The sequence below is a fragment of the Lepidochelys kempii genome, chromosome 5 (genome assembly GCF_965140265.1).
Source record: "Lepidochelys kempii isolate rLepKem1 chromosome 5, rLepKem1.hap2, whole genome shotgun sequence".
NCBI lineage: Eukaryota > Metazoa > Chordata > Testudines > Cheloniidae > Lepidochelys > Lepidochelys kempii.
The window spans coordinates 50491383-50512402 of NC_133260.1; the positions used below are offsets into that span (position 1 = coordinate 50491383).

A 21020-nucleotide genomic window follows, 5' to 3' on the forward strand; every position below is an offset into this window, starting at 1 on the left:
CCAAATCCCAGCATCTGTTTTTCAAACGCCAGGAGGAGAGTAGGAATGAACTGACAAGGTACATTCAGCTATGTTTTTAATCAGACGTGGTTGTTTAAACACACAGTTCCTATTAGAGCTAACAGGAGCTGGGCCCAAATCTACCACCTTTATATTTTCCACACTAGCCTCCATTTCATGCTTGTTTCCAGGTCTTCAGCCCAAGCTCCACTCGAACATCAAACTAGTATGGGTTTTCTATCTTAAAGGGTTTTTCATTTTTCAGTTCTCACTCATTCTGGTCTCATTTCTATTTTTATTGTCTCTGCTCAGTAGCAGCAGCAGCAGAGCAATTGTGTAGCAAAGGGGTAGTTATAGTCTAAACTGGAGCTACTTAGACCACTCGCATTTATACTGGTGTCCTTCTGCCTCTTCAAATAATTGGTGAAGGCTTCCATATATGGAGGTTTCCCATTGACATCCCAATAGGATCAGGCTTTCACCCATGGGACTCTAAAGATATATGTGCTGGTAAAATGAGTTGCATGATGTATGTACAAGTTTAGTTTTTTTCTTCTGGGGAAATATTATGCCTGGAAATGAGAAAATAAGAGGTGATTCATTTTCTGTGTCAAAAACTCTCTTCCTCTTTCAAGGAAGTTAATTCAATAACAACATTACTTATAAATAGCGGTACAGAAGCCTTGTTCGGGAAATACCTCAACAGCTTTTCCAACTCACTGTAGAGGTGCTTTACACCGTTCTGTTTTGTATCTAATACATCATATTCAAATATATTCATGTCTGGAAACTAAAAACAGAAATTAAGGAGACACACGCTTGTGTTCCATTGGTGGTGGGCAGACCCTTTGGGTAAATAAGAATCCCTTGAAACGCTCTACCTGTTATTCGACTCCACCTGAAATTGGAGCTTTTTTAAGCTATGAAGTGGTTTGATATGAGGTTTTGAAAAACTTAGATTGCAAATTTATACAGTCAGGGTGTGTCTCCCCTACGTCTGTACAGAGTCTAAGAGGATTTGGGGCCCTTAGATGCTATTTTATTATTTATAAGAAGTGGTACTGCAGGCATATTTTATTTTTTTTATTCTTCCTCCCATCTCAGGTCCTTCATTCACCTCAGTCTGATTGCACCCAACCTCTGTGTTAATGCTGGGTTCTTGAATACTTGAACTCCCTCTTTCCAAGGTATACCTGATCCGATGACTTATATGATAATTCATTATAGGATAATATGACATAAGCTTTTTGTGAAAGTGACTAATGCTTTTGTTGAGCAATACAATGATTCCTCTCCAGTAAAGCTCCTTTTACCTCAAGGAAAAGACTCTCAAACACACTGCCACTACTTCAGTCTCAGGATGGTTTGAAATCTCCAGTCATCAATGAAGATAATGAAAGCTGAGAGAAGCAGGCAGCATAGAGACAACAGAGCAATGAGCACCTACCAAGGCACTTAGTCACTGTAGCTTCTATAGATTCTTGACAGCATAACAATAATGAGAGCAGGGCCTAATTTGTCATTGCCAGGCACTTGTTGAACATTTCACCTACTTTGCACAGATGTGAATGACTGTACAAGGAGCAGGACAATGGAAAGTTGGGCCCACAATATTTAGGGAAGATTTACATTGTGAGACCTAGGTGGATTTCAAATTAAAATTACATACATTTAGAATAACTTAAAATGAGTTCAAATTTGCCTGACCTTTTCCCCCTGCGAATATGGGGAGAGGAAGTCATGTAAGTCCCTCTTGGGTCTCAAAGGATTTCCCATTTTTATGAACCAAACCATTGCGTGTTCCCAAAAGAGGGACTGGATTTGGGTGGGAATTCAGTTCTAGGTGATAATAGCCCCTATAATCCCTGTCTTAAAGAGTTTTTTCAGGCTAGAACATTAGATTCTGCTATTACTATTCTGTTTTTACTAACTATAATTCTAGAGGCCCCAGGACTTGCACTGAGGCATTCCCATTAGTTCTACTACCATCAGTAAGGATTCTTATCCTAAAAGTTGTCTGTTTTATCTGCCAGGTGTCTGAAAAGTAGCATCACCTCGCCTTTTGCCTCAGAGATCTCCCCAGAACTCCTCAGATTTTACTCCTGTATATCCTAAAAAGATTTAAATGATCTGCTTGCGACCAAGTCTTTAAATGTCTTCTGCTCTCCACACCCTATCTAGGCCATGTAGCTGTTCTCCATCTATTTTTAGAAGGAAGTTTCTCCAAACTGGAGCTTCCTGATAAAGTAACTGGAGCTTCTTTAGCACTGTTTGACCATCTCCACGCCTCCCAAGAATGGGGTTATTAATAGCTATCAATAAATTAACTTGCCTCAGCACGTCAGAGGTGGCAAAGCAAAAATGTGCCTGGTTCTTTCTTTTAACCTCATCCTGAACAGACAGCAATACACCCAAAACACATGTACCATTGCAGGGTCAATATGAAATCCCAGTGATCTAATTTAAATAGACCAAATTTTGAAATCCTTGATATTTTACTATATCTTTATTCAGGCTAAACTCCCACTGGAGTCAATAGCATAAAATCTGCATGTGGATTTCGGGATTTTGCCTCATGATTTTATTGCATGAAAAGGCAGTGAAATGTTGCCAAAGTAGAGCTGGCAAACTCAGGTTGTCAGCTGCTTTGGAAAGCTGAAGGGGTAGTTGATATTATTCTAAGTTAAATATGTTTTCTTTGTTTAAACGTTGCCACACTTACCTGACAAGCTTCAGGTAAAAAAACAATATATATATTGCCCACATGAATTCCATTCAACATTTTAGCTTTTTTTCTTTTTTAAAAACAGAAGAACCCCTCACTCCCTAACCACACATACAATGTTTATCTCCACCTTTCAGGAACCAGGAAATCCAGTGTGGAAGCTGATGGTACACAGTGTTCTGAACTCACTTTGCCATTGTTTTCTCCACAGCAGCATGAGTTAATGATATAAAGAAGTTCAAACGTCAAACGTTTTGGCTGTGAATTTTTATGTCACAACCATACTGCAATATATGCATTATTGTTTGTATTGTTGTATTCTTTAGTTACCGAGTCAAACTCTAGTGCCTGTGCATGCACATTCAAGGACAGGATTTGGCCCACAAGTGGGTTGGCTGAATTACACAGCAATACTACAATATATGCTGAACAACGTATCCAAGCACAATACCATTAGATCATAAAGCTAATGTTTGATCTGAGCTTGATTTAAAGCACTAATTTCAAACCTTCTTAGTTTCCATGAACAGACAGATTTTGTATAGCAGAAGTAAATCGATATCTTATTTGGTTATGAGACTATTTTATAAATGCTTAATTTTTTTAAAAAAATATAAACTACACAATAAAATACAGGCCTTAGGAGAACATGAGAAAAAATAAAGGAATTTCTTTATTATTATTTTTGAAGGAAAGCAGACAATGCAGAAGGAATTAAATACGATGAAAAATGAGGATGTATGTTTCAATGTTGACAAAATGCACACATCACACTGCCTGCAGCCAGTGGAGCCTGATGTGAAGTCTCACAGAACTGCACCACTCAGTGAAGAATTCAGGGCACAGCTTGCACAGTTCCAGTATGGTCCTTCCCTGGGGGATATAGAAACCTTTCACGGATCCTTAGAAGGAGGGTCCCGGAAACGCAAAAGCATGCCCACAAAAATGCCTCATACTATCCCTACGGGAGATCCTACGTCACCATCACACAGATCTGAAAACAACAATGTATGCTCCCCCAGTCTTCCTTTGATGTACCAACAACCCACACAGCCCAAATATAACTCCCAAATGATTGATCTGTGTGACATTGGCTTTCAGTTCTACAGAAGTCTGGAGCACTTTGGAGCCAAGCCCATTAAACAAGAACCAGTAAAGCCCAACATGATGTGGCCCAACACTCCTGCATTTGTGCAGACTCCTTACTCTTATTACCCAAAAGTCCACCCTGGCCTGATGTTTCCTTTTATTATGCCCCCAAACTTCCATTTCAGGAATTCCTTCCAACTGAAAAGATCCCCGGAGCCAGCATTCAGGAGGACTGAACTGAGGGAAAGTGGTGACAATAAACAGAAGGTGGAAAGAGTAGATGTCAACCTCCAGATTGATGACAGCTATTATGTTGATGTAGGGGGAGAACAAAAACGATGGCAATGTCCAATGTGTGAAAAGTCCTACACTTCTAAGTACAACCTGGTCACCCACATCTTGGGACATAGTGGCATCAAACCTCATGCTTGCACTCGGTGTGGCAAGCTTTTCAAGCAGCTGAGTCACTTGCACACTCATATGTTGACACACCAAGGCACTCGACCACATAAGTGCCAGGTGTGTCACAAGGCTTTCACCCAAACCAGTCACCTGAAGAGACATATGATGCAACACAGTGACATCAAGCCTTACAACTGTAGGATCTGTGGCAGAGGTTTTGCCTATCCAAGTGAGCTGAAAGCCCACGAGTCCAAGCATGAGAGTGGCCAAGAGAACATTTGTGTTGAGTGTGGTCTTGACTTTCCAACCCTGGCCCAGCTGAAGAGACACTTAACAACCCATCGAGGTCCTATACAATACAATTGCACAGAATGTGATAAAACTTTCCAGTACCCAAGCCAGCTGCAAAATCACATGATGAAGCACAAAGACATCCGTCCATACATCTGTACTGAATGTGGCATGGAGTTTGTGCAGCCCCACCATCTCAAGCAACACTCTTTAACCCACAAGGTAAGTCACTAATGGTTACATGTGCCCCGGCTCTGAACGCCAGCACAAGGCTTATGCACCATTAAAGTCCCACTTAAGTCCCCCAAAATAACTGACATGGTGTACAGGCCCTTGTAGAGAGAGGCCCTTTGTATGGATCTGAATTTTATGCAAAGAGAACAAGAACAGTATGGCCAATAACAGAAACTGGCTCTAGTCTTAACAAAGGCAATGAAAGAAAAAGACCATAACCAGGAGTTCAATCAAGTTGTTTGTATTACTTCCCAAATTTAAATTCACATTCTCTGCTCCAGTTTGGTTTTTATCTTCATGAAAACCATAGTTTTGTATAATCTTTAGCAGTGAAACTTCTACAGAACTTTTTTATAGCTGTGAATAGACAAGTATATTACTGCTTGGCAGATTTTGTATAAGCAGCTTCTGCACTACATTTAGAAAAACCAAACCAACCTCGGCCATGTTATGTAGAAATAATCCAGAGTACAAGTGACTAGAACTGGGCAAAAAGGACCTGATCCAAAGCCCATTGACATCAATGGGAGTCTTTGCACTAGCATCAATGGGTTTGAGATTAGGTGTATAATTTGGAATGAATAACTGAAGAATTCTTTTAAAACAGAAACGAGTTTTCAGCGTGATGTGTAACAACTGAAATCAGAATTATCCCAACATCACAAACGTATTGTAAGGATCAATTTTAATCTAACAATCAAAAGGCATTTTAATAGACTAATGCTGATAAACTAATGAACACATCCTTATATTTTATGAAGAATTGCTTTCAGATTTGTGTTTTCCCCCCAGTGGTCTACTTTGGGTTAATGTTTAAATTTAAACATTAAGAACACAGAAAATTGCAAAATTTAAGTATTATAAGCAAATTTTTTAAAAAACAATCTGTATTTTCACTTCTGGTTTTCTTCCCATTTCCCCTACTGTCGCTTCTGTAGGACCAACCCTTCTTTGGCTTTACTCTATAATTTTAAACTTACCTAAAAGTCTAATAAAAACTTCCAATTAAAAAATGCAATACCCTCTTGCCCAAGAAAGCCTCTACTTTTCACCCACAATTAGTCAGGTTGTGAGCACAGTTTAAGTACTTAGCTGTCTAACTGCCTGAGTGCAGCCTCAAATCAGGTAGTTGTGTATCTCAAAGCTATCATTCGTTCCACAGTTAATGTCTTATGCCTAGGGATGGTCAATAATCCCCAGGAAATGCCCAGTGCCACTAATATTATTTCTTAATTGCATGACTCTTTGCTTCTTACAAAAATTGAGCAGGTACTATTTTTCCATATTTTTCTTCAAAACAGAGGCAGGTTCTTTCTTTGTTACACAGGGCTTGATCCAATACCCACTGAAGTCAAAGTCTTGCCATTGACTTCAACAGGGATTATCCCAGGCTCATCGTTATCAGATGTTGGAAAGTTATTTTATGTCTCACTTAATAAATTTATACATGCTTGACATGCTATTGGTATACATGCAATTGGTAGATAAGCTATACAGTAGGGTAGCAGAATTTTGCCATTGGTTTGTCATTTAGGTGTCCTAGTGATATTAATACAGAGTAAAATTTTCAAAAGCAAGCAACAAGCTACTACAACCCATTTTCTAAAAGGAGTTAGATCGGGGGTTCTCAAACTGGGGGTTGGGACCCCTCACGGGGTCGCAAGGATATTATACGGGGGGGGTCACAAGCCTCCGCCCCAAACTTCGCTTTGCCTCCAGCATTTATAATGGTGTTAAATATATTTAAAAAGTGTTTTTAATTGTAAGGGGGGGGCCCCACTCAAAGGCTCACTATGTGAAAGGGGTCACCAGCAGAAAAGTTTGAGAACCACTGAGTTAAATACTTCTGAAAATTTTTCCCACAGTGTTGTATAATCATTTCTCACCACTAATAAAATCAAATGATATTCTTGTAGCCTACAGGATGGTCTTGTGCCTAAGGCACAGAACAGAAATCAGGAGACCTGGGTTCAAGTTTAATGGCTCTGCCACAGACTTTCTGTGGGACCTTAGGAAAGTGATTTCACTTCCCCATGCCTTGGTTTTCCCCCATGTGCGAAATGGAGAACATGCTCCCCTACATTGATGTTCATAAAGTGCTCTGTGATCCTTGGATGAAAGCACTATAGAAGCTCAAAATATTATCTAAACAGAGTTTGAAAGCTGAGGCAGAATAACCTGATATGACTACTCTGTAAAACTTATTGAGGGAAGTGCCACTTATTGTTCCTCAGTCCTACTAATACTGTTTTATGGTATAGACATTTTATGGTTTCTTTTTCCACCTTTTAGAATCTTACAGAAATTGACCAGAAGAAAAAATGACTACTCTGTAAAACTTATTGAGGGAAGTGCCACTTATTGTTCCTCAGTCCTACTAATACTGTTTTATGGTATAGACATTTTATGGTTTCTTTTTCCACCTTTTAGAATCTTACAGAAATTGACCAGAAGAAAAAAGTATCCAAATATCTGCCACTTCAGCAGGGTGATGTTAACAAGAATTGAACTTATTCATTGCTTCACTAGCACAGCTTCAAATATATATTCATATAATGGCTTTGAAAATAAATGACTGAAAAAGGCACACCTATTCAGTTTTCTGACTCTCTGTTTCCATAAGGGTGTGAAAGAGCACAAATGTGGGATCTGTGGCCGGGAGTTTACTCTGCTAGCCAACATGAAGAGACATGTGTTGATCCACACCAATATCCGAGCCTACCAGTGTCACCTGTGCTTCAAGAGCTTTGTGCAGAAACAGACTCTGAAGGCACACATGATTGTTCACTCTGATGTCAAGCCCTTTAAATGCAAGGTAAGCATCTGTCATGAGTTTGCAGAGGTACAAAATCAGTGAATGCTCCCGAGATTTCATTACATGTGGCCGGATGCAATTGGAAAAGCAATGCCAAAAAGAATATTACATCTTTTTTCAAATTCACTTTTCAAAATAATTGTTTGGTTTCTTTTCTTAATCCAAGTAGTTTCAGGGCAGGAATAACATTCAAAAAAGGGGCAGGAGAATTTCCAGATTATTTTTCATTCCCCCCACCACCCTTATATATTATCAGTGTTCTTAATCTTGAAATTGTATTTCGTCCTTAGTGAGTACTGAATGTAGTTGCTAGACTGATAATGATAATAAAAATACCTGACATTTATCTGGCATATTTCATTCTAAAGTGTTCAACAGCCTGAAGACATTGATCCCAGGAGTCACAGAAATGTACCAACATTAACACTGCCCCATAATTCTACACCATAGCTGGTTCAGGACACAAAGTACATCATAGCATAACAGAACTACAGGGAGATTTTGAATAGGCCAAAGGTAATTGCCCCAAACTGAAATTTGGCCAGGACATTAGTATCCGAACAAAACAGCCTTCTGAAAAATACTTGTTTGCCTCTTCATGGCGTCAACCAAATAACATAGGATCATCTTAGGCAGGATTGCTACCTACCTCCCTCAAGACAGCACATGGGAAATTAAAGAGATGTAAAGCACACCTAGATTTGAACTTCCCGTAAGTTTGGAGGCATTTAGATTTGTGATTCTGGTTTACACCCATCTCTAATTCATAGGGAAGACGTTATTCAAGTTTCTTTTCCTGCTTAAGGCTGGCCTGTACAATCCTCCTTTTTGATTCTTTTATGTATTACTTCTTTTAACTGCCCACATGGCTCAGTAATATAGCTTTATCTTAAAATGCCCAAACTTGCATGTTTCATTCTCACTTGGGTAACTATTAAGCACACAGTCACTGAGTGCAATATAAATGCCTAGCAAGCAATATTTTCCAGTTTCTGCATAAACACCTGGAGATTGATCTGGATACAATCTCTGTAAATTCTTCATTCAACAGTCTGGAACTAGATCGGTTCTTAAGGGAAACCAAGAGTAGAGCTAATCAAAAAATTTTCAATTAAATAGTTTTCTGTTGGAAAATGCAGTTTTGCCAAAATCAAAATGTTTAACAGGAATATAATTATTTCAATTAAAATTTTAAATGGGAAAAAGTCAAAACAAATTGTTTCAACTTTCTTGTTTTGTTTCAATAATGTTGAAACATTTGTTTCGACTTTATCATTTCAATTCTGCTTGTTCATATTTTTATATTTTACAATATTATTTAATTTTATTACAGTGATAGTTAACATTATAGCATACTGTATTTAATGTTATATTCTATTGTTCTGATATTACCAAAACAAAATGATTTTACTTTATCAAAACAAAATGTTTTGATGGTACCAAATACATAATTTTTAAAGTTTTTGATCTATGGGAAATTTCAAAAATTTCAGCCTTTTGTTCTGATTCAGATCAAACTGGAGTAGTAAGCAACATGTTTTTCAGCTACTAGCAAAAGGTTCGGTGGAACACCTGTTTTTTTCCTATCTCCACCCAATATCCCCTCTCAGAACAGAAACAAGTAAGTGTTGTGGTTCAGATTCTTCCCACAACACTGGTGTGAATCAGAAGTAATCCCTCTGACGTCAAATGGAGTTGTACTGCTATAAGTGAGGGGTATATCAGGGCCCCTAGCTTTAGGGATATCCCTTGCCTGTCTGGCAGAATCCCCAAAGGAAACTTGGATTAGTCAAGCCCTTTTGGATTCAGAGGGTTAAGGCAATGGTATTCAGAGGGTTAAGGCAATGACCAGATAGCAGCCTTTTGGCACCAAGCTCCTCCTCAGCAGAAGGAAGGATATAGCTGCATGAACTGCCTGCTTAACAATGGCTCATATGTCCCTAGGGAACCGCCTGCAAATAGATTTCATCTTGCTTTCTCTTGTATTTTTCAAAGCTTCCTGTTTTCTCACGGTCCTTTTGGACAGTTTACAGTCTTTCTCCCTCTCCCTCTCTCTCTGTGAGGAAAGGAACACCCTTCTTATGAAGAAAAAAAAATAAAAGAAGAAGAATGTAAGGGAAAGACAGCACAGCAGTGGCCTTTCTATCTCACTGCAGGCCGCAATTTTCGTGGCTTTTTTCTCATAGCAAAAGAAAACACAAGGCTTTCCTATATGTCTAATCACAGCCATGCACAGACTATCTGTGGGATAGGGAGTAGAAAATAGTTGTGCCTTGTGTTTCCTCACCCAGCTGCAGCTTGTAATCTCGTTTGGCTTGCTCTCTGAAGAGTGAAGATCCTTGCAGCTTTTAAAAAACGAAGTCTAGGCTTTCTTATTAACAAAAAAATCCTACAGTATTCTGCAGCAATTGCTCCCAATGAGACACTATTGCTATAGTAAAATGTGAGGACTGCTTCTACTGAAATTAATAGGAGGTTTGCTGTTGGCACTGAAATCAATAGCATTTGAGCCTTTAATATAGAACAATACGGTTTTCTCTCCAATACTCCAAGTATACTTGGTAGCTTCCATCTTGGAGTAAGAGATTAATTCATGCTCATTCAGTCCTTGGCTTCTCTTACAAGACTGCCAATGGGGGTGCTAGTGTGTACCAAGCTTCCCCATTACATCCAAGAGCATTGTTTCAAACCAGTAGCCAATGACAATGAAATCATGCTATAAAAACTTTTTAAAGACTCATAAAATGCTTGACAGATTCTAATAGCAAGACTTTGGAGAGTGGTGCTTTGTGCTATGGGTTACTGTGCAGCATGAGCAAATGCCTCAGCTTACTCAAAGTTTTGTAATGAATGGTCCTGTAAACCAGTGGGCCAAACTCACTGGCCAGTACATCAAAGCAACAGTTCTCTCAGCAGCTATAGGAGTTCAGTTCCTTTTTGTCAGGGACTGAGTTTTATTTCTCACAAATAAACCAATTTAAAATAAATTCCATATGTAAATCACGTCCTTTCCCCTGACCTGGGATCTCTCACAGGAGACTGTCTGCTCCCTGTGGATCTCACTGCCTGGGAATTAAGAGCCTCTTTACTACATTCTGCTGGAGTTTTCTTCCAACAGACTGGCTTCCAGCCTTCCTAGCTGGCTCCCAGCAGGGTTCCACTCCCAGGCTGTCTGCCTAGGACCTAAGGAGAGCCTCTCTGCTCCTTTTTTCTCTCTGACATGCTCCCTGAACTCAGCCTGCCATTTATATCCCCACAGACCTGACTCTGAGTCACAATCTTCTACAATGTGACCCTGGAACTTATTCCCTTCAGTTGGGAAGGTAGGCTAAGCCTGGCAGAGAGTGGAACTGAGACTGAAACCCCACAGAGGACCAGCTCACCCTGTAATAGTGCCCCTCACTGCCACCCCCTCTCCCCAAAAGACATAATTTTATTTCCTTTGTTTAATTTTCCTGTAGCATCTCTCCCATGGGTTTTCTCTTGGCATCACTTCCCCCCTCCCGCGGCCCCATCATGGATTCAGATTCCAACTACATTCCTCAGCTCTAGTGAAAAGTGGCCTTAGGGTCAGGAGCAAATTTAGCTGTATTCCATCCCTGAAACTGTGAATGATTCAGGGAAATGGAAATCCTCTTTGTCCATAAACTAAAACCCATGTTGTGCCACATCGTGTGCCCTTTTGTTTCCTCCAGAGTAAAAGAAGCAGAAATGTGTACTGCTGGCCAAAAAGGCTCTTACAGTACTTATTTTTACCCAATACCTTATAAAGAGTCCTAGATAAAATAATTACTTTAATTATTCAGACTGGTGTTTTACTTCCATTTCTTTGGTTAGTGTTTCAGATTTATAGGTACGAATATCTACCAGGCTGAGACACAGATTAGCTGTAACACAAACAATAGATGACCTCATGCTAAAAAATATCTGTTTGGCACAGTTCATCTCTATGAAGGGTTTTTAAATTCAGAGAATCATCGATCTATCATAGGCTGTTCCAGCTGCTGTCAAGAGCAGCTATTGCCCTTCATAGACTTTACTGTGCTAATCAACACTCCTTTGCCTCTCCATTCCCCTCCCAACATATTTAGGATGCTTTTCAAGTCATTGGTTTCAATAAGCATTGCTCACTGAATGTGAATGAGAGCACAGTTTGATCCTGTAGTATTTGATTACACTGATTATGGTAAATCAATTTCTGCAGTCACTACCACTACAAAAGATTAGCAAAAAACTAAATTAAAAAAGCATCAGACAGCAATCTGAGGATGGAAGGGATCCAGATCATGGTGAAATCTGCATATGTTATTATTTCTGTATACAGTCTGCTGTGAATAGAGGTGGTCAAGTAATGGGCAACTATTCAACTGATGAAACAAGATTTCACAAGCAGAAAATGAGTCAGTTGTCTATGAACAGTTTATAATTCTCGAATGAATAGGTCTGAAATGATTTGTCACAATTTCTACAAATAATTCTTGACCTATAGATGGTGCATATCCTGTTCACTGCAAATATTCAATAATCAAAATTCAAAATATAAGCCATGATGTTTGTTACCTTTCTTGGATGCATAGTACATTCAGTCCTGTTTCCTAACTGGATGAATAACTCTTAGAATCAAGTGTCCTGTGTGAATACTCACAGTTACAAACTATTCATTCATTTTCTGTGAGTATTCTGAAGTGTATAGTTAAAACTGTTCTTTTCTGTGAACGCTTTTGCCAATAAACTCATTAACGTATTTGCAGAGGGCAAAACAAGGACTAACACAGCAGAAGCAAAGGTTTGAGCATTGGCCTGCTAAACCCAGGGTTGTGAGTTCAATCTTTGAGAGGGCCATTTAGGGATCTGGGCCAAAAATTGGAGATTGGTCCTGCTTTGAGCAGGGGATTGGACTAGATGACCTCCTGAGGTCTCTTCCAACCCTGATATTCTATGATTTAAAAACACAAGTGACATTTTCAGATTTTTTTTTCCAGTATTCAACTCTATCATCATAGATTTTAAAATAATACTCAGATACCATGCAGGTTTTAATAGTCCAGTTAACTTTTCTTTGAGGAAAGTGGGAAGCAGTTATCGTATCAAAAAAAGGGGGGGGGGCAAGGGAGGGAAGAGTATTCTACCGAAGATCAGCCCACAATTTTAAACTTCCCCCACAACAGCAGATATTCCAGTAGACAGCTTGACATATTTGAATAATCCCTCAAACAATGGTATAGCAGATTTCCCAAAACTATGTTAAATATCTAACTTCAAACAAAACCAAGGTTTCTAGTTTAAATCTAGTGAAATGCTCTTTTAGCATTTTCTCCCTATAGAAAGCACTATATTTAGCTAAGGAGCCCCTGGGCTCATGGAATATGAAGATGCTGATTAATCAGTTCAACTGGGAAAAGTCTTCTTCCAAAAAGGAGTTCAAATGGACAGCATTCAGTGGGTTCTACAGCTGCTGGAAACCTTCCTGACTGGGGGAGACACACCCTTATCAGGAATTGGAAGTCCAGAAGTCTATAACAGGGTTAACAAACGCCTGTGTGTTTGAGAGCACATTTTGTTTATAGGGGAAGAAGTAATGAAAGGAGACATCTAGAAACAAAACAAAACAAAAACCCAACATATTGTTTCATTAAAGGGAACCCTGCTGGATCAATGGCTAGTGTTGGCACTAACATGCTCCAGCGAAACCTGAGTCATTGTTGCAGCCGCAAGACTGCCTAAACTCCAGCTTACTCATCATAGGCATAAAACACAGAAGCTAGTACACAGACAAGGATCAGAGAAGAACAGAGGGGATGGAGGGGGGAAAGAATTGCTTTTACTATCTTTCAGATAAAAGCTTCTGTCATTTGAAGTCCATGGATAGGGAAGCTATAAACTGGTTCACTGTTTTACTGATACCTTTCACCTGTCTGATCTTTCACCAGAAGTTCTCCATGTTCCATCATGGTATGGTATTGTTCCTGATTAAGGTCTAGATTTAAAAAGCAGAAAGTATATGGCCTGACAACAGAATTTTGCACTTGTGATTTGTTTAAAGTTAAAAGCTATAGCACTAGGCCTATAGAACTGAGCCTCTTATCCCCATTCTATGGGCTTTCTGATTCTGAAGGGCCCTTGATTTTGATTCTTACATCATTTGAAAAAAACAACCCGAAGTCTTTGCTTAGCTGTGTATGAAAGTGTCTGGTCAGAATAAGCCCAAGCACATATTCCTACAGTGACAGTTTGTTTTTGTTGTTTGGACACAGTTTGGAACGATAAAATGAAGTTCCTGGCAGAAGCTGTCTGGGCTGCAGTACATTCTCATCTCAAGGGGAGATTGTATTTACCTGCTTGCCATGTAGGTGTACCTACAAAATAAATCATTTTAATTTCCATTATTCTTGACAGCTGTGCGGAAAGGAATTTAACAGAATGCACAATTTAATGGGACACATGCACTTGCATTCAGACAGCAAACCATTCAAGTGTCTCTACTGTCCCAGCAAATTCACCTTGAAGGGAAACCTCACCAGACACATGAAAGTCAAACACGGGGTCATGGAAAGAGGATTTCATTCTCCAGGTAATAACTAGCAAGAAGGTTGTTCTTGCAATGGTTTGAATGAACATATCAACAACACTGTAAAGGGCACAATAACATAGATCTCAGAAGATACAGTTGTTTCTCTGCTTTTGATACTAGAAATTACTGAACCTCATACTGCTGGGAGATTATATTAGTGAGAGAGATTTATTAAACCACATCAATATTTTCTAAACATTACTCCCCACCTGACCTGTCACTGTTCCCCAATATCCATCATCTTTGTATCTCCAACTTGTCCAGCCCAGGTAGTGCAGTAGATTTTCTCTCTCACTGATAAGTTTGGGCCATGGATGGGAGAGAGTTTGTCGGGAGTCAGTCCTGATAAAACCAAGGCAATCATGGCGGGTTGAAGAAACAATTGGAGGACATAGCTGAGATTATTATATTGACCCTCCTGATTGAAGGTGTAGTTCTATTTTATTATTTATTTTTTTAAAAGTAAAATTTGCAACTTAATTTGGTGGGTTCACAGCTGTTTTTACACCATGCAATCAGAGCAGTGGCCAGGAGGACTTTGTTCCAACTTCATCTGGTCAGGAGATTGTAACTTTTTCCTCCCAGATTTTTACCATGCTGTCATGAGCCATACCTTGGTCACCATAAGATTTGGTTACTACAGCGGTGCTCTATAAGGGGCCACACCTTACACCCTTCGGAAGCTCAAAGCTGGTACAAGATATGGCAGATTTCTTGTTGCAGTATCTCACAGGGAAGCATTGGGCACCAGCTCCCCATGATCCTCACTGACCGCTTATTGGCTTCCAAAGTGTCAGGTTTGACCTGTAAAGCCCCAAATGGTCTGGAATCTTCCCACCTGAGAGACTGCTGGGTCAATAAGGCATGACAAGAGAGGCGGAGATCAGAGGAGGAGCTCAAGCTAGAGCTCCCTCAGTTTACAAGGAAATGAGCATTCATGAGAGTTTTCTCCATTAGGGCCCACACCTTTGAAATCTACTCCCCATCTTGGTCTGAACAATCCACATTTGTTAACCCTTGAAGAATATGCTGCAAAGCCCATTTCTTCAAACAGACATTTGGGCAGAATTGAGGTGGTTGGGGCATGGGTTTCATTTGGGAATCTGGGTTGCAGAGAGATTTTATTAAGTTAGATTTTCTTGATAACTGTCTTTTGAGCTAGGTGGGATTTGTTGGTGTGTTTTAATAGTTGCTAGGATGCATATAGCCTGGAATACATGATTTTAATAATGTCTTAAAATGAAACAGAAGTGGATCCTAACATGTAACAGTTTAGCTGACCTGATATTTAAAATACAGGGTTCCCCCCCCCATGTTTGTCTCTTACGGTACAATGGAGTATAATTACCCATAACTATAAGATGGTTAAGTGCATTTCAGTGCATACAGATTCTTCACCCCCTCAGGCTTATCAGCCATGAAACAGATGAGTTTATAAGAGTTGCCGCCAGGCGATAAACCCTTTCAACAAACACAACCTGTCACACAGTAACTGCTGCAGCAATTAGACTGCATGCATTCTGTGGAAGCTGTTGCCAGTTACGGAGGAAATAAAACCAATGGGTGAAATACTGCCCCCACTGAAGTCAATGGGAGTTTTGCTATTGACTTCAGTCGGACTAGGATTTCACTCACTGATTTAAAAAAAAAAAGATGGGCCCAAACTGCAAAGTCGGAATCCTAATTTGAGCTTCCTCACAGTTGGATGGTTTTTGGATCTGAGGTTATAGTCTGGGCTCACTTCTGTTTTCAAACAAGCAGAAGAGAAACATACAGAGCAGATGCTCAGGCAAATATTGAGACAAGACAAATGTGAGTATTGTTATGGAGAGAAAGAAACTAAGACACAGTTCAAAAATATCATCTGATTATGATGATGATTAAATTTCCCCAGTAATTTAGCAGAAGTACTGAATAATGCATAGCAGGCTTTCAGCACCACTAAATGAGGAAGAGTAAACTAAATGGAGATGTATTATTTAGAAATGATAAGGTCTACCATTTTAATAGCATTGCCTTGAAAACAGAGTTGCCATAAAAGGTTTTTATACCTTTTTTCCTCCCCACAAATGGGCAGATATTAGAACTTTGGTTGTGATGTAGGCTATCAAGATCAAGGTATAGGTAAAAATATGAAAGGGGAAAGAAGTGGGTAAATCTAGTAGCAAAAGTAGTCAACTGGAGGTCAGGACTACTGCTTTTTGTTCCTAGCTGTGTCACTGACAGACTGACAAGTTCAATAATCTATTGTGTGCTTCAGTTTATTCATCTGTAAAAGGGTACAATATGGTACCTCTTTCTATGGTAACTCTTGGGGTGCCAAGAGACAAATGTTTATAAAGTGCTTGGAGCTAATTGGGTTAAGGATACTCTGTAAGGGCCCTCAATGTTTAAATATCCTGCCATCTCACACAAATTGCATTTAAAAAAAAAAAAAATCTAAGCCCAAACCATGCTTTGACTAGAAAGGCAGTATGAAATAAACTTGTTATGTATAAATAGTAACATTTTTTTTAAAACCACCGTAAGGTTTTGGAAGAGGAAGAATTACACTGTCCCAAACAGGTGTCTTGAGAAACTTGGAACAGGAAGAGCCTTTTGACCTTTCCCAGAAAAGCCAAGGGAAAGGAATTTCATTTCATTCTGATGGTGAGAGTGCCAAGGGAAGCTCATGTCAGGAGGAAGAGGAAGACAACTGCTATGAAGCAGAGCAGTACAGTCCTGTCATGTACCATCATGAAAACAACAAGCTGTATATGCCCCGAGATCTGTCTAGCAAACCAGACTACGTGGTGAAAGATTTCAAAGAGTCCTACTGTGATGAGAAGGAGGAAATGTTGCAAGAAGGAGGACTGGAGGAGGGGAAAGGAAATCAAGACAAAGAAGAAAACCAAGAGGAGAGAAGCTTTGCGAATAACAAGGAATGCCTGAGCTTTAGACCCTTTGAAAAGGCCAGACTCAGCCATTCTCTCTCTGATTACCTATACTTCAAACACAGGAAGAACAGTTTAAAAGAATTACTGGAAAGGAAAATGGAAAAACAAGCAATGCTTTTAGGCATCTAAATTGACAACTTTTAAGTTACACTTGGAAACTGAGAACTAGACAGCACAATCATGGCTCTTAACATGAATTGTGATTGCCAAAGATTGGCAGCTTGTAAAAGTCTTTTAGGATGAACAAGCCAAGTCAATACAGATCATTTTAAGGTAAAAAAAATATAGAATGTTGTATTTTCTGGTGTAATTTGACAGCTTTGTTCTTCTGATATACATCAACATTTTCATATGTATTAATTTGATATATAAGCAGGCAATAGGGTGGGTACAGAGGTTTCATTTCCTTTATCTAGGACAATACCAACTTATACACAATTTTCTAGTTATTAAAAAGCAGTGTACTGTAGTGTTTGAGGTATTAGCTGACTAAAGAATATATAAGAACACTTATTTATGCAGGTTTTAAGAGCTCCAAATATGCTAAGTATTTTACAGCATATGCAAAAGTATTGTTAAATATGCATGCATGAAAATACTGTCTGTCATTGATCTCAGAACTAACACAACCAAGAGGTTCTGTGTTATTGAAAATGACTGCTTTAATGCATCTGTTTACAGTGAGAAATGGGAAACAAAATAAGATGAAACTCTAATGTCTTGTCAGATGGGCAACAACTTTATAATTCACACTCTTGTGAAAGGACTAGAATTGGTTCAGAGGCCTTTTTTCTGTGACATAGGGTATAGTAATGCTTTGCTGCATCTCTATCAGCATGGGAGCATTTAACAATTCTTGAAATTAAATAGCATGGACTGAGCTGATATTTTATTTTATTGTTTGTTCAGGCCAATACATTTGAGGAGCAGCAGCACATTCTATTTGCAAATTTTGCTGTAATTGCACATAAGCAATAAGAATGAGAGAGAATTAATTTAGTTGAGCGCAATGGTGAATTTTTCCCATTAATCTCTCACCTTCATTTTGGAGAGCTGTGGTAATTTGAAATCCAATATCTGAACTGCTTTTGTTTTAAAAGAAATATTAAAACAAAATACCCATCGCCCTGCCCAAAAACACCCCATAAAAACCCTGGCGTCTGGTACTTCAAATCTCCCTTGATTTGACCCACAAACTTTCTCCCATTAATATAACTGACCAATAGGATCCAGCCCTTTCAAATGATTAATAGAAAATAGAGTTCTACTCAGGCTGTTCTTAATAACTCAGTCCCAAATTTTCATCCTCGGACTCATGTCTTATTATATTGTATCAGGTCCCGGACAGGAAGCACTTTATTTTTAAGCTGTATTAGTAGGTATTCATGCAGTATACGTGGAGTACTTTGACAGAGTACCCTATGTCCTTTTTTCTGGCCACTAGTAAGAGCATTACTCAAAGCACATTCCTTTAAATGTAGAATTTTTTTTTTTTTTTTTGACCAGTGCCCTGGTTCCTGTAACTTTGAGAGATATGGCAAAGAGCCCAAAGCCATGCTGTCACTTGAAAGGGAAATGACAACATTCTAATACCTTGTTAATTAACTATGTACTTTTGAGATACAAAATCAATAACTTAATATGTTTAGATTTACATATGGATACATATATTTTGAAAAATATATGAAAATGATTTTCCCCTTTATTTACCTGTCAAGCCCTCAATTTAGGATTCTGTTTTACCCCTGCAATATTTGATGTCTACAGCACATGAATTTGTTACAATAGACACAACTATTATAGAAAACATATGTTCATGGGTTATTAGGAACACATGCTGATTGTGTCTGTTTCAAAATCTCAGTCTTCTACCACTAAAGGAAACCCTCTTGGGTCACTGAAGTAGTTCTCATGTCCTTTCTGTTTGCCACCCGCTACAGGGAAATACCACTCATTTATGGTGTAGCATGCTGGGTTTGTGCAGTTTGAATCCATAGGAAAAGATATGCTGTCATTTCTGTCCACCTTCCAAGGCCCATGTATGGGACACAATATATAACAAAGATTCTGAATGAGGAGCACAAAAATGTTACTCCTCCAGGAAACTTAAGGATGGCAGATCCATTTCTATAGTGTAATTAACTCTTTCTGCTGTGAATAATTTTAACAATAAAAGCCAGGGTACACCAAATGTGTGTGGAATGCAGGTAACTTTGGGACTAAAATGAATGACCCACCCCTTTCCCAAATGAGGTACATTTGAAAGAACATAAGAACGGCCATACTGGGTCAGACCAAAGGTCCATCTAGCCCAGTATCCTGTCTTCTGACAGTGGCTATTGCCAGGTGCCCCAGAGGGAATGAACAGAATGGGTAATCATCAAGTGATCCATTCCCTGTCTCCCATTCCCAGCTTCTGGCAAACAGAGGCTAACGACACCATCCCAGCCCAGCCTGGCTAATAGTCATCGATGGACCTATCCTCCATGAAATTTATCTAGTTCTTTTCGGAACATTGTTATAGTCTTGGCCTTCACAACATCCTCTAGCAAAGAGTTCCACAGGTTGACTGTGCAGGTATGACCTGCAGACATTCAGTGATGGGTCCATGCCCTTTTATCATATGCATAAGTTGAATGTTTTTTCATTGTGAGACAGTCCATTCTAGTCACTACATTAGGTTTAGGTGTCTATCTTGAAAGCAGCATGGTTGCAGAGGTAGCATGGCCTAGTACATAAAATAACGGGCTTGCATCATCAGACTGCAGTTCTGTTCCTGGCTTTACCACCAGACTACTGGATCACACTGAGCAAGAACTACAGATGAAGAATGCTACTTAAAAGTTAGCTATTATTATTATGTCATAAGAGACAAAAGGTCACATGAAGTGCACTGGTCAAAAGACACAAGACAGCAGCTACTTACCGAAACACAATCTCATGCAATATGGGCCAGATTTTTTATAGCTCACTACCCACAGTCAGCCAGATTTTTAAGCGAACTCAGTTCCCAGGTAGGCACCAAAGTAAGTGACCAGATTTTCAAGAGTGCCCAGAGTGGTGGTGAGTGTTTTTAAACATCTAGCCCTGACTGGAGAATGCTGAAATCTGGCCCTGAGCTCTTCTGAAAATTTGGCTACAAAGGTGGGCTGCTGCATTAGAGACATAACCACTGAAATGTTTCAGAGTAGCAGCCGTGTTAGTCTGTATTCGCAAAAAGAAAAGGAGTACTAGTGGCACCTTAGAGACTAACCAATTTATTTGAGCATAAGCTTTCGTGAGCTACAGCTCACTTCATCGGATGCATTCCTCTGTCTGTATCTGTATGAGTTTTTTCATGAAGTTGACAGATTTCCACTCCATACGGCTAAATGCAGTGCCTTGCATAATGACAGGTTTCAGAGTAGCAGCCGTGTTAGTCTGTATTCGCAAAAAGAAAAGGAGTACTAGTGGCACCTTAGAGACTAAGCAATTTATTTGAGCATAAGCTTTCATGAGCTACATCCGATGAAGTGAGCTGTAGCTCACGAAAGCTTACGCTCAAATAAATTGGTTAGTCTCTAAGGTGCCACTAGAACCACTGAAATGTTGGCTCTGGAAGAGGTTGCAACAAAATTACGTAGTCTTAGACCCCACCAAATGCAAATGCCAAGTGGGCCCTTTGTAAAGTAAGTCACTGCAACTACATTAGCTCGCCTGGCTGAGTAGCCCAAAGCTTCCAACAACACCTTCATTGTCACCACCGTTCCCCTTTCCTGCTCATATAATTCCATTTCCCCTCAGAACAACAGTGAGATGCAGTCCTGTAGCTGAAAGGAAAGGATAGTCTTCCCCAAAATGGCATTACCATTTAGGAACCAGCAATATGGTTTGAAACCTGTTGTAAACCCCTCTTCTCACAGCTATCCCAGAAAGCAAAGACCACCACAGTTTTCTTCCCATGAGGTTCTCAGGCAG

At 39.4% G+C, this 21020-nt stretch overlaps 1 protein-coding gene across 2 annotated transcripts in view; it reads left to right on the plus strand.

The window, feature by feature from the left end:
- The window catches only part of ZNF366 (zinc finger protein 366), a 39782-nt gene extending 19211 nt beyond the window's left edge, over positions 1–20571 (plus strand). The window contains exons 2-6 of one of the 2 annotated variants that reach the window (XM_073344306.1): positions 1105–1187; positions 3417–4729; positions 7365–7556; positions 13953–14127; positions 16657–20571. In XM_073344306.1, coding sequence (XP_073200407.1) covers positions 3428–4729; positions 7365–7556; positions 13953–14127; positions 16657–17192 — 2205 coding nt within the window. In that variant the 5' untranslated portion in view covers positions 1105–1187; positions 3417–3427 and the 3' untranslated portion in view covers positions 17193–20571. The remainder of the gene's footprint in view (positions 1–1104; positions 1188–3416; positions 4730–7364; positions 7557–13952; positions 14128–16656) is intronic. The other variant, XM_073344307.1, reaches the window with a different exon arrangement.
- Positions 20572–21020: the final 449 nt, after the last annotated feature.